At 38.7% G+C, this 14045-nt stretch overlaps 1 protein-coding gene across 1 annotated transcript in view; it reads right to left on the bottom strand.

Annotated features, from left to right (window-relative positions):
* Positions 1 to 14045, bottom strand: part of Trpm6 (transient receptor potential cation channel subfamily M member 6) — a 128431-nt gene that overhangs the window by 32214 nt on the left and 82172 nt on the right. The window contains exons 26-27 of the mRNA XM_036178615.1: positions 7094 to 8241; positions 6171 to 6277 (exon numbers count right to left, since the gene is read on the bottom strand). Of these exons, the coding sequence (XP_036034508.1) occupies positions 6171 to 6277; positions 7094 to 8241 (1255 nt within the window). The remainder of the gene's footprint in view (positions 1 to 6170; positions 6278 to 7093; positions 8242 to 14045) is intronic.

The following is a 14045-nucleotide window of genomic DNA, read 5'->3' as shown; positions in this document are numbered from 1 at the left end:
TGTGTGTGTGTGTGTGTGTGTAACAATAGTTAAAGAAAAAGTCATGAGTTTGAGTGGAATTGGAGGTATGCAAGGAGTCAGAGGATAGAAATGATATAAATATAGAAATATTCTAAAATAAATCTCTTTAAAAATGTTTATCCCATGGTATTCCAACAGCATTTTCTGAGATAGTAGCTTTTCTTAGCAAGTTAACTCTCCCCCTAACAGATGATTTTACATAATTTCCTCTATCTTGTCTGGTTGCTTCTGCTTCTTTTTTAACTTAATTTGGGGGATGTGTACACATGAGTACTATATTTAGTCCATCCTTGACTCCTTGCATGCCTCTAATTCCTCTCAAACTCATGACTTTTTCTATAACTATTGTTTTACACACACACACACACACACACACACACACACACACATATGTATGTATGTATGTATACATACAACAGGGTGAGTTCATTTAGTGTTGCTCATCTATGTACCTGTAAGTAACAACTAGTTGGATTGCTTATTGAGGACTTGTCCCTGGAGAAGACTGACTCTCCCTTTCTCGGTAATCATTAATTGCCTGTACCTCTCCATCTAGGGGAAGGGCCTTGTGAGATATTCTCCATCCACAGTGACATATCAACTGATGTCATTGTGCAGGTCTTGTTTAAGCAACAATACTTTTGAGATTTCATGGATGCAATATATAGAAGACACTGTCTCACAGAGACATCTTGTTTTTACAACCTTTCTGCTCCCTCTTCTAAAATAGGTATTGGGGTTGTGTTGTTGACAGTATCTATCGGCTGGGGCTGGGCATCCCAGTTGTTCTCTGCATTTTAACCAGTTATGGGTTTCTATAACAGCTTCAGTCTCTTTCATACAAAAGCTTCTTTGATGAGGAGTAAGGAATAATGTACTTCAAGTTCTTAAAGATCACAAATGTTAACATAGAACACTGCACCAGCAAAACTATCCACCATAGTTGGGGAAATACAAACATACTAAAAGAATTCATATCCACCAAACCAGCCCTACAAAGAACTCTGGAAGCCATACTCCATGCTGAAGACAGGAATAAGCATCCAAGAGAATATAGAAAAAGAACAAAACTATAAATACTGAAACACAAAATAGGGCTAACACCACAAATAGCAAAACAGCAATGATAATAATAACAAAATTTCATCAATCAACCTATCAATAATAAATGTAAATATCAATGGTGTCAACTCCCCATTCACCTGAGGTTAGTGGAATGGATTAAGAAACAAAATCCATCTGTCTGTTTTCTACAAGGAACTCAGTTTACCTTGAAAGTCAAAAGATGAAAAGATGAAAAAAATCTCATTCCAAGCAAATGCAATTCCAAGCCATTGTCACTATCCTAGTATCTAACAAAATCAAAATCAAACTAAAATAATAAGAAGAGAAATTCTAGTCAAGGGAACAATTCACCAAGAAGATACTATGACCTTAAACATACATGTCCCAAACACTGGTGAGCTCACTTTCATAAAAAGCATAACACTAGATGTAAAAATGCAAATAAACTCCAGCTCAATAATAGTGGGTAATTTCAGTATCCTACTTTATCCATTAGATAGGTCATCTGGACAAAAAGATAAAATAAAATAAAATCAGAATTAAATGACAATGTACATCAAATGGACTTAATAGATATTTATAGAATATTCTACCCAAGACCAAAGAATGTACATTCTACTCAACAACCCATGGAAGTGTCTCTAAAATAGACCACATAATGAGGTACAAAACAGATCTTAACAAATCCATAAAATTGAAATAATTCCATTTATTCTTTCTGATCACAATGCAATAGAGCTTAAAATCAACACCAAATGAATCCCCAGTAATTACACAAGCCCATGAAGATTAAACAACACATTATTGAATGACGAATGAGCCCAAAAAGAAATAAAAAAGAAATTAAAAGATTCCTGGTACTAAATGAAAATGAAAGCAAAATACATTAAAAAAAACAAAAACAAAAAAATAAAACACCTCTGGAACACAGTAAAAGCTGTCCTAACAGAAAAAATTTTAGCTCCAAGCATTTACATTAAAAAAATTTTAAAGACACAAATAAATGACTTAATGATACAACTTAAGCATTTGGAAAAACAAGAACAAACCAGAAACAGTAGATTGGAAGAAATAATAAAAATCAAAGCAAAAATTAATGAAAAAGAAAATAATACAAAGAATCAATGAATATAAGACCTGGTTCTTTGAGAAAGTAAACAAGACTGACAGACCCTGGGCACAACTAACCAAAAGAAAGAAAAAGAGAATCTAATTTAGTAGAAACTAAAATGATCAGGAAAACACTACAACAGACACCAAAGAAATTCAGAATATTAAAAAAGGATGCTTTAAAAGCCTATATTCCACTAAGTAGAAAATAGCAAAAATAGACAAATGTCTAGACTCATGCAAACCATTGATGTTAAGCCAATAATAAATGACCAGCAAGTTAAATATACCAAGAATAAATAAGGAGATTAAACAGTAATAAAAAGTCTTCAACTGCTTCTTATTATTGTAACAAAGAGAGCTGGGTATTTTTTGAAAGATTTATTTATTTACTATGTATACAGAAGAGGGCACCAGATCTCATTACAGATGGTTGTGAGCCACCATGTGGGTCCTGGGAATTGAACTCAGGACCTCTGGAAGAGCAGTCAGTGCTCTTAACCTCTGAGCCATCTCTCCAGCCCCTGAGCTGAGTATTTTTTTAAACACCAGTTTATTCAGAAAAAAATAGGTATAAATGAAAAAGAAAATATAACACATGAAGAGCATGAAAGGTGAACTCTTGAAAAATAGCCATTCTGACAATATATTTAAAAGTCACTGACTAACATGAAAACAACCCTAGAGTGTGTCACTAGAGTTTGTCAGACCTGACTACGTACACTTGATGCCTATATTCAAAAATCAAAGATAAAATACATGTATGAAACTGTCAGTGAATAAACTAAAATACTCTTTTTAAATACTTGAAATTCCAAATCATTAGCCAAATTTTCTAACTTAAACTAGAAAGAGAAAATCAAATCAAATCCAAAGTAAACTGAACAAAGGAAACAGAACCAAATTCAAAGAAAAATCAGTAAAAATTGAGTTAGCTTTTCAAAAAGAAAAAAAAAAAATAACAAAACAGATAAAAACCTGCAGCGAGACTGCTTATGAAACAAAGAAAGAAAACATAAATTCAAATGTTCGGGATTTAAGAGCTGGCGTCACTACCAGTCCTTCATGCAGCAGTAAAACAACCCCAGGAAAATATCACAAGGAGGCAGGTAGAACACACCTGTCACTCCAGCGTCTGCGGCACTGAAGTGGGAGGAGCATGAGGTCTAGGCCAGCCAGAACACACAGTGATGCCCTGTCTCAAAGACAGAGCTGGAGAGAGGGGTGGGGGAGCAGGAGCTATCAGAAGTAACACTATGCTGATTAATAAGAGCCACAGACCCTTGGCCTAACTAGCCAAGAGAAAGGAAGAGATGTCCCAAGTTACCAGGAGCAGAGATGAACAGGAAACATTAAGCAAAATGGATAAAGACTTTAAATGCAAAAACAGTAAAAAAAAAAAAAAAAAAAAACCCCACTTAAGAATTTGATCATCTATATAGTCCTATGACTGTTACAGGTACTTAATATGTAGTTAAAAACTTTCCCACAAAGATGGTTTTATTGGATAATTCAACTGAATATGTAATGTTGAAAGATTATCAACGTTTTACAAACTCACAAAGAAAACTGAAGGCATACACCCAATGTAGACAATGATCCTGGGATAATTCTAATACCCAAACCAAAGCAATAACAGTAAAGGAACTAAAGACAATGCCCCAACACAGGTGCAAAAAGACTAGCAAAATTAATATCATATGTAAATGTACATAGGTGAACAAGTAGCATTTATCCCAGTAATGCTGGTTTAATGCTCAAAATCTTAACTCTAACATTATAAAATCAATTAACAAGGTAAAGAAGAAAACCATCTAAATTGGTGCACAATAATTTTGACAAATATCATATTTAAAGACAAAAGACAAAGCACTTTCCACCAGGAGCAATAAAGAAAACACAAAGGTCCTGGTTCTGCCTCCATTATAGTTCAGAGAAGAAAAAATGGAAAGATGAAACTTCCATCACTTCTCTTTAACACTAAGTGTAATCAGGCAAAAAAAAAGTTCATGTGTACAGACTGAAAATTAAGAATTAGAACTGCATCATCAATATCATCACTTAAATAAAACATCATCAAAAAACTTTCAAAAGCAAAAGTGAGTTTGGCAAAATTGTGAAATATAAGACCAAGGCTTTACACATACACACACACACACACACACTCACACACTCACACACTCACGCACTCACACACTCACAGAGAACGAAAGAGAGAGAGAGAGATTTACTATTTTGAGGTAACTACAATTATAATAAATTTTAAAACTTTGATACGTATTTTCAATTCTTAGATACACATGGAACAAGAGATACTCAAGACCTGAATTCTAAAAACTACAAAGAATTACTGAAAAAAGGTTAAAAAAGACCTCTAGTTAGACATGTATCACTTCCAATGAATCAGACACCTAGCTGTGGATAAGATGTCAATTTTTCCACAACTGGTATGTAGATTCAGAGCAATTCTGTTCCAAATCCCAGAAGGCTTCTGTGTAAAAATCTGAGACTAAATTTATATGTAAATGCAAAGAACATAAAATAGCCAAATCATTTCTTTAAAAACGAAGGATTTCTTTTATGCATGATTTCACAACTTATAAAGTTTCGGTAGTTGAGATAGATTTAGTATTGGCATGGAGATAGACCAAAATAGAGCCACACATACTGTGTGGGTCTGTATAGTCAATTAGCTTTTGACAAATGTTAAGGTAATTCAATGAAAAAAAGTCACATTTTTACCAAAAAATGACAGAATTTTTTGATATTCATGAGAGAGAAAATTCAATCCTTTCCTATCCCCATATAAAAAAAATTACCTTAAAATGGGCTTTAGAGCTACTGTTAGAACTAAAAGTATTAGGAATCCTATCCAAAAACAAAACACAAAGTCTTCGTGATATCTTGGGTTCAGGAAGAGAAAGCAAACCTTTTAGCTACAGAAGGAAAAAGTTAAATATTTGATCAAAATTTAAAAAATAAATCTCTGTACATCTGAGAACAGTTATAAGAACAAAGGGGTAACATGCCAGTGGGAAAGGGGGTTCACAAAAAAACCAACAACAGACTAGAACACACAGCAAGAGTTGATAACTTCATAGTCAGCAAACAAATCCAGTTCTATATTCTATAAATGGCCCAGACAGATGAGTCCAGACGAATACATAGAAGTTCTCCTAAGAGCTTGAGTCAATACTCACTAACCTCACAATGGTGCATACTACAGGGTCACCAGTGCACCTGAGATTAAGCCTGAGCTTCAGGCCCTCTGGATAAGTGAGACAGTTGATTAACTTGAACTGTTTGAGAGGCCCCCAAGCTGTGGGACCAGGACCTGTCCTTAGTACATGAGCTAGCTGTTTGGAACCTGGGGCTTATGCAGGGACACTTGGCTCAGCCTTGGTGAAGGGAGGAGGGGACTGGACCTGCCTGGACTGAATCTACCAAGCTGAGCTGAATCCCCAGGGAACTCCTTTCCCTGGAGGAGATGGGGATAGGGGGTGCGCTGTGGTGGGAGGCTGGAGGAGGGAGGACAGGAGAATCCGTGGCTGATATGTAAAAATAAATTAAATTATAAAATAATTTTTTTTAAAAAAGGCTGAGCTTCATGCAGACAGATGTGGAAACAGAACAACTGGTATACTCACAAACCATACATGGACACAGAAAGCCATGCGGTGGCATTGTTAGCAATTACATACCACAGGATGCTCTCTCCCAAGTACTTGCCAAAGAGAAATTAAAACAAATGTTCATGAAAGAACTTATACATGAATGTTCACTCAGGCTCTCTTAGACTAGCCCAAACTGGAAACAACCTGACTGGCTTTCACCTTGTGAGGAGATAAACAAGTCAAAATATATGTCTTCACTCTTCCCAGTACAATGGTATTGTGTGTTCACAACAGGAGCCAAGGGGAGATGCCATTAACTCAGCTGCTCAAACCCTAAAATACAAAGGGAGGAATACTTACTGGCACCTGGAGACCCTGAGTCCTTGTCTTCTTGGACAGGCTCCTGTTCTTGGTGAGAAGTTTTGCTTTGATCCATGTTGACCCTGTCTCTGAGGATCTTGAATGGTCTGGAAGAGAAATGGTGTACATGTGAATGCTGAAGGCCGTATACAGAGACAATTTTGTCTTCAAGAGGGGGCCAGGACAATGAGAAGAACGATGCTATCCTCAATAATCTCAGACATTTTCAGAAGAGTAACAATGAAAATGTCCGCACTTTTTAAAAATGTTTGCTCCTCACTCAACCCAGCCATAGATGGATGTTTTTATCACACCTCACCCCTCAAGATTCAGGAATCAATACAGAAAAAAAAAAAAAAAAAGGTGGGAAAAAAAGACCGTGGTAAATAGAGATGATAGATGACTCCAAGGAAACAGTGCTTTCCAGACAAAGCAGGGTTGATGCACATATGAACTCACAAGGACTACACAAGTCCATGTGAGACATAGTGCCAGGAAGAAGGGGAAGTGGACACCCCTAACCAAGAAGCTATTGCAGTTGACAGCTGCCGAGAGACAGGGAAGAATCACTTTTCTCCAATAGAGTGACATGGCTAAATCAATTGGGCCCCAGGCAGGGTGAGCCCCATGGTCAGGAGTAATTGGCTAACGCAAACAACTCCATGATTTTTGTGTATGTGTATTTTTGTATTTTTGTGTGCTTTTTGTTTTGTTTCGAGCTTAGTTTTTTGTTTGTTTGTTGTTTTGTTTGTTTGTTTTTGGAGAGAGAAAGAACATGAAATCATGGGGGTAGGGGAAGATCTGAGAGGAGTTAGGAGATGAAAGAGAATATGACCAAAATATGTTGCATGAAAAGTTTGAAAAATAAAAACTAAGAAAATGAGTGAGAAAAAAACAAAAATTTTAAAACATTTGTTCCTTACTGCTGTTCTTCCAGATCTTCCTCAGTTTCTCCTCCTTGTGGAACCTAAAACTACGACTCCTAATGAGAGGTCTGTCTCTACAGAGAGGATTGATCCAAAAAGATCTTCTTGGCTGGGTCCATGGTCCTGCCACCACTGAGTGCTCACTACTCTGGGCCAGTCTTCTTGAGTTATCCAGTCTGGACCTGCCTCCTCTCTTCAGGGGGCATTCTCTGCCTGGAATGGAGTCACTGCTGCTAGTGGAAGGCAAGCAAGTTTTCCACTTTTTCTTGAAACTAAACACACTGGTTTCATCACCTTCTGAAAATGCCCAATTCACATATCCACCTTCAGCTTGCATGCTAATGGCTTGGGAAGGAAGAGAAGTCATTGTCATGGGAGCAGACATGCCACTAAGCGTGAATGGATCTTCTTCTGCCTTGTCATATTTGTCTGACATCTGTGTGACTGCCTCATGCTGTTCCTTGTGTCCAGCTACCAACGCTTGGTGGGAGGCAGCAGGGGTCTGCACAGGCAGATGGATGGTGATATCATGTTGGCATACATGTTCCAGTGCCAGGCCATCTATGTGGGCCTCCTCAGATGATCTGAAAATATGTGGGGGTTTTTCTAAAGACAAAGGAACTTGCTTTTCAGAAGACGGGACCAGGAGAAACTGGCCATACTTAGAATGTGCTTGTCTGACATGAGGCACACTAGAAGCAATTGTCCTTGATTCAATTTCTTGTTCCTCCTGTTCTTCTCCTACAGGTGAGGCCTCTCTCTTACTGTGTGTAATCTCTAAGAGGGCACCATTCTGCCCTCTTGGGGGAAGCTGGCTTCTAGCAAGACTCCGCAGCAAAGAAGGGGGCATGCTATAGTACTGAAATTTCTTCTTTTCATAGCCCTCCATGCTGCTTAGAACATTTGCACAGATAACATTGGTCCAGCTGTGGGGACGTTTTCTACAAGTAGAATTCTTTCTGTTGGCCAGACGAACCTCATCTTCTTGCAATGTGTCAACAGCTGAAAGGACCTTTAGGGTGTCAACAGTCAGGGCAGAGAGATCCTGGAGGTGTCCCACCTGGCTATCCAAGGACAGTAGGGAGTCTTTTATAAAAGATACTTTGTCATTCATTTCTTTCAGTTGGAAGAACATCTCTGAAACCCTAATGGTGAAGATAGGAAGGAAACCAATAAACACATTAATCTGTTGCAATTGTTTTTGCTCTCTTCTTGATTTGCTTCCATCCACAAGTGACAGCTATATCTTACCTGCTTTCCAAAGCTAAGCCTACCTCCTATGTTCTTCTCTCGCTAACACAGTATGTATTCTAATCCTGGGTGATCTTGACTTCCTCTATCTTTCCACTATAATTCCAGGGAGGGAGATTGTAAATCTATATTTCCAGCCCTCATATCTTTCTAATATCTCAAAGCCAACTTTCCAGCTGCCTGCAGGTTACCACTACAAGTATCTGATGGATCTGTCCATTGTTATTCACTAATGTATTCATTCTTTTTTTTTAAAAAACCCATCTTTTCCATCTTTTTTTTTTTTTAATGTGGAGCTGAGGATCGAACCCAGGGCTTGTGCTTGCTAGGCAAGCACTCTACCAATGAGCTAAATCCCCAACCTGTATTCATTCCTCTGCATGATAAATATTGAAAAACCTTCTATTAGACAGCCCTGGTGGGAGGAGATCCTAAGACAAAATCAAAATGATTGAGACAGTAAACACCTCCAACCCTGTAGTTCAAACATACTTCTCACACTCCAAATAAAATCCATTTTAGATCTATATTCCAAAAAGACATAAGATAATTTTTTGAAATTATTTTGAATACATGAACTCAAAATTATGATAACTAGCCATTAATTTATGAAAAACAATATGGCACATTCTTCAGTAGACTCATTTAAGAGTAAACTGCAAATAAATTGGATTGAGATAACAATTGCATTCACAGGGAAGAAACTAATAAAATCTTGTTTGCTAAATGTTTATCTGTACATATCATTGTAAATATCTCTAGTGGGGATGTTTTGTTTCCTTCAAAAAATGTATGTTGACATCTTTACCCAAGACCCTTATGTGGTTCTTTTTTTTTTTAATGTGGTTCTTTACACAAGTCATCAAGTTAACATTATGTCATTTGCTAAACCCTACTTGAAGACAAGCAACATAAATATAAAAAGAAAAGTCATTCTCAGTCCATACACTGTTATTTGTATGTATGTTTTCAGTGGCTGACTGTTCAGTCTCATGTGGTCTTCACTAGGGAAGACCATTTCTCCTGCTCTCAGCCTTCTTCAATTGCCTGTAGCTCTTTTCTAGGGTTGAGGCCTCCTGAGCTTTCCCCTTTTCATATTATCATGTCTATTAAACAAAAAGAGGCCGCAAATTTGAAAGAGAGGATCAGGGCAAAGTACATGGGAGTGGGTGGAGGGAGGAAAGGGAACAAGGAAAATTGTGTAATTGTATTATAATCTCAAAACCATTAAAAAAATCCCCCACAGGTTAGAAGAAGAAGGAAGAGGAGGAGGAGGAGGAGGAGGAGGAGGAGAAGGAGAAGGAGAAGGAAGAGGAGGAGGAGGAGAAGGAGGAGGAGGAGGAGGAGGAGGAGAAGTAGTAGTAGTAAAAGAAGTTCTTTTGTAAGTTATACCACAAAATAAATCTCCCTTTTAACTATGTGGAGTGGCCTTAATAATTTCACCAATATCGTAGGGTCTGGCAAAGGTATGGCACAGTCCAGTGGTGTTCTCCGGAGAACTCTGTTCTGTCTACCTCCAGCGTCCAGGGTCCGGGCACCAAGAGATCCCTCTCATTTGGATCCTGGGTCTTCAGGGTCCTCTCTCAGCCCTGCCTTGTAGGTGTGACCATTACTGAAGCCTCAGTGGGGGTTGGAACTTCCAGGCCAAGGCTGGAATGGCTACCCACTACACTGTGACACCTTAATTTTGGACACTTAGCTTCCAGAAACATGACACAATCAATTTTTGCTGATATAAAACTGTAGCATGAATCTTAAAAGGTCTTATGAATAAAATCAAACCTGAGGCTAGTTATTGGGGTGAATGCTGGAAGATAAGAGAAGCAGAACAAGCCTTAGCTACCTCACCTCACCAATCCTCAGATGATTCTGTTTCCTCAGACTGGAAGCTTCTGAGTCCTCATCCAAATCAATCTCAGCTAAACTGTGCTGCTCAAAGCCTAAAAACTTAACCAGCCAAAAGCTTCTAGTTCCTGGTTTTCATGCCGTATATACCTTTCTGCTTTCTGACATCACTTCCTGGGATTAAAGGCTCACTTCCTGGGATTAAAGGCATGAGTCACCATGCTTGGCTGTTTCCAGTGTGGCCTTAAACTCACAGAGATCCAGATGGATCTCTGCCTCCCAAGTGATATGATGTGTGTGCCACCATTTTCTGGCCTCTATGTCTATCTAGTGGCTGTTCTGTCCTCTGACCCCAGACAAGTTTATTAGGGTGCACAATATTTTGGGGAACACAATATCACCACATAAAACACTCAGTCTGGACTACTATTTCCCTATAGTAACACTAAGAAACTAGTGCAGTTACCAAAGCAGAGACAGATGTGATGATGAATTTTAATCGTCATCTTGATGTGTAATCTAGAAACAGTTGAAAAGAGAGTTTCACTAAGGGATTATCTAAATCAGGTTGGCTTATGGACACGTCTGTGGGGGATAATCTTGATTATATTAATAGAATTGGGAAGACCCACCCAATGTGGAGGTCATCTTTCCCTACTCAGGGGATCCTGGATTGTCTAAGAGTGGAGAGAGCAAGCTGAGCACCAGCACACATGCGCTTAATCGCTGTTCTCTGCTCTCAACTATGCATGTGACTACTTCAAGGTCCTTCCGCCTTGTCATCACTTGACTGACCCTTAGAATTGACAGCCAAATCAGCCCTTTCTCCCTTAAGTTGCTCTTGCCAGGGTATTTCATCACAGCAACAGGTAATGAATGAGACTAGGACAACAGCAAGAAAAGAAATTATAAAAGGCATCAGGTTTCATTTCTTAATATAAAAGCATAGTATAAAAGTTCAAAGAAAACATATTGACTCTTGGGCTGGAGACATGACTCAGTGGTTAAGAGCACTGGCTGCTCTTTTAGAGGCCCTGGGATCAATTCCAAGCACCTACATGGCAACTCACATCTGTCCATAACTTCAGTTCCAGAGGATCCAATACCCTCACACAGATATACATGCAGGCAAAACACCAATGCACATAAAATAAAAATAAATAAATCATTTTTAAAAAATACTGACTCTCCTCTCTCTCTCTTATGAGGGCTAAAGTTATGTTTTAAGCTTAAACTGCTGTGCTTAAGAGCTCCATAAAATAAAAATGCCTCTAACCTGTAAGCCCCATTTACCCAAGGACAGACAACTTCCTGTAATGCTGGTGGCAGCTGTTGATCACATAAAATAACAAGCTACATGTTTTCACTTCTATAAAGAAGCTTGGCTGTCCCAACTGCACAAAATGTGCTTGATCACATCTAGGCATGAGGTATATAGGCATAAACTACACCAGGATGTATGTAGCCCCTGATTGGATGATGGTGGGTAATATGTAGTCTTGTGGGGTTTGCCTTTATAAAACTCTGACTAATGTTAATTCTCTTGGAATTCTCACATCATACTCTGGGAATCCCTAGTATCAACCTTGCCAGTGTCCATTGTCCTGGCCAGTAATTAATAAAGCTTGCTTAAAATTTGGCTCAAAAATTGTGATAGTGGTCTTATTCTCACCTGGTGGGGTTAACATTTTTGGAGGTCCCAGCAAGATTAGACCATCTACCCAAATTTTAAAGCTGAACTTCTTCACTCCAGAACTCCAGGGCTAAAGGGCAGCCTCATGAGGTGCATGTTGAGATGTTCCAAGGCTCCCAGGCATGCTGTTGGTTTCACAGACTATCAGAGTGAACTGCCATGTGAGAAAAACAGCAAGCATTTATGGAGGCCTTCCCTGGTAAGTTATAATAATTTTCTGTGACATCTGGTTCTGTTGGGATCCCAAGCTAGGATGTGGAGTTCAACAGGAACCAATATTCTCCTATCCAGGGAAAGAAGCAAGACACCATAACACCTGCATGGTTCTGATAGTTTGGATACTGGGAACCAAAATAGAAATCAGTCAGGCCTAGTTAAATGTAAAGTTTTGTCTGTAGGTTTTGCATATGTGGATGGGTCTGTGATTTCTAGTGTGTCTGTAAGTTTTGATGCAGATATAGGAGCCGAGGCAGAAATGGTCAGACTCAGTTGACTGTATAAATGATGGTTGCCACCACATGTTTTGTTTCTGACTGGTCTCCTTTGAGTGCATGGGCTTTCTGTGTTCTGTGTCTATTGGCTTTGTTTTTGTTGTCTCTGCCACTGCTGCTGGCCACCAGCCGCCACTAACACACTCGCCATGGTGGCTTTGATGGCTAGAGCTCAGATTTCTCATCTCTGAGCTTTTTGGTTACTGGATTTGATTTAGTATGGATTCAAATGTCTTTTGAGTGTGGATAATATTAAAGTTATTTTATGCTGTTCTGCTTTATTGAAAAGCTGGCTCTGGAGTTAGGTTTGGGTTCTCCCCTCTCTAGAGCCAAGCATACTTATTTCAAAGTCTTTTCTCTGTCCTATGTCGGATGAGCCACCTGATTTTGTAACAGGGAATAAAGAGGAAAGCAAAATAGTTAAAACAAACAAACAGAAAAAAAACATTGGTTTTATTTAACTCTCTAAACCTTTTTAAGATATAAGCCTTATCTCAAGACTTGAATAGGACTACTATGTGAATTTTCTATACCTAAAGATTTGTAAGTTTATTAGGTATGGTTAAAAGTCTGCAACAAAAAAAAAGTTAACTTAAAACTTGTAATACAGGGGTTGATAGTTAAATATATATACATAGGTAACCTCGAAGCAACCATGTGGTGTGACACCATCTTGGGATACAAGCAAAAAGTGGTTTCCCACCATCTTAGCTACTGTCCCCCACTAGGATGGAGGCAGCCACATGGCTGGCAGCCATCATTGCTAGGGTTAAAAAAAAAGTGGATGCCATGTAACTTCACTGCCACCTTGATTAAAGGTAAGTAACCACATGGTCTTAACCAACCACAGAGGCAACAACAGGTCTCCCAGATATTTTGAATTAGGTTAGATTTTTGTATGATAATTCTTGTCCAGAAAACAAAGTCATAAAAACAAGGTTTAGAAAGATGGGATTTAGGGGTTGGGGATTTAGCTCAGTGGTAGAGTGCTTGCCTAGCAAGCCCAAGGCCCTGGGTTCAGTCCTCAGCTCCAGCAAAAAAAAAAAAAAAAAAGATAGGATTTAGAAAACAATGGCTGCTTAATAAAGTATTAAAGCTGCACTTGTGAACAGTGCATATAACATAATATTGTTATATGCAGTGCAGCTTTAATATGCATTTATATAGAAGAATGTACAACATGCTGACAGCCAAACTTTGTAATGGAAGATTCACCTAAGTGATATATTGGTTTTAAAGACATGAAAGGGTCGTGGAGAACAGCTGAGGCTTGTCAGTGTGTGGCAGGGGCTAGAGTTCCTAAAGAGAGGCCAAGAGAGGGACCCCCAGCAGTTTTAGAGATGCTGGTACCATGTGATAGCCACCAGGAACAACAGCCACAATGTAATGGAGCCAGCTGGGACCTAGAAGACAGGTTTTTTGTGCTGCTGGTGGTGGAGCTAGAGAGGTAACTCAAGCCCCCTTGAGAAATCCCAGAAGATTGTGAGCAAATCCAGATGTTTAACATGGAGTTGCATGCATTGCTGGACTTCGGTTTTGCCTTGTCTAGACTGTGGCTGTGCCCCACTCCATCCCTCTTGAAGTAAAAAAGAAAGGGTACTTAAGTTATTTTTTTATATTGTAGGAGCCCACAGTTGAGATATCTTAAACTTTTTTAAAAGAAAATTCT

Source organism: Onychomys torridus, chromosome 1, assembly GCF_903995425.1.
Source record: "Onychomys torridus chromosome 1, mOncTor1.1, whole genome shotgun sequence".
Classification (NCBI taxonomy): domain Eukaryota; kingdom Metazoa; phylum Chordata; class Mammalia; order Rodentia; family Cricetidae; genus Onychomys; species Onychomys torridus.
This window is presented reverse-complemented; position numbering and strand designations above follow the sequence as displayed.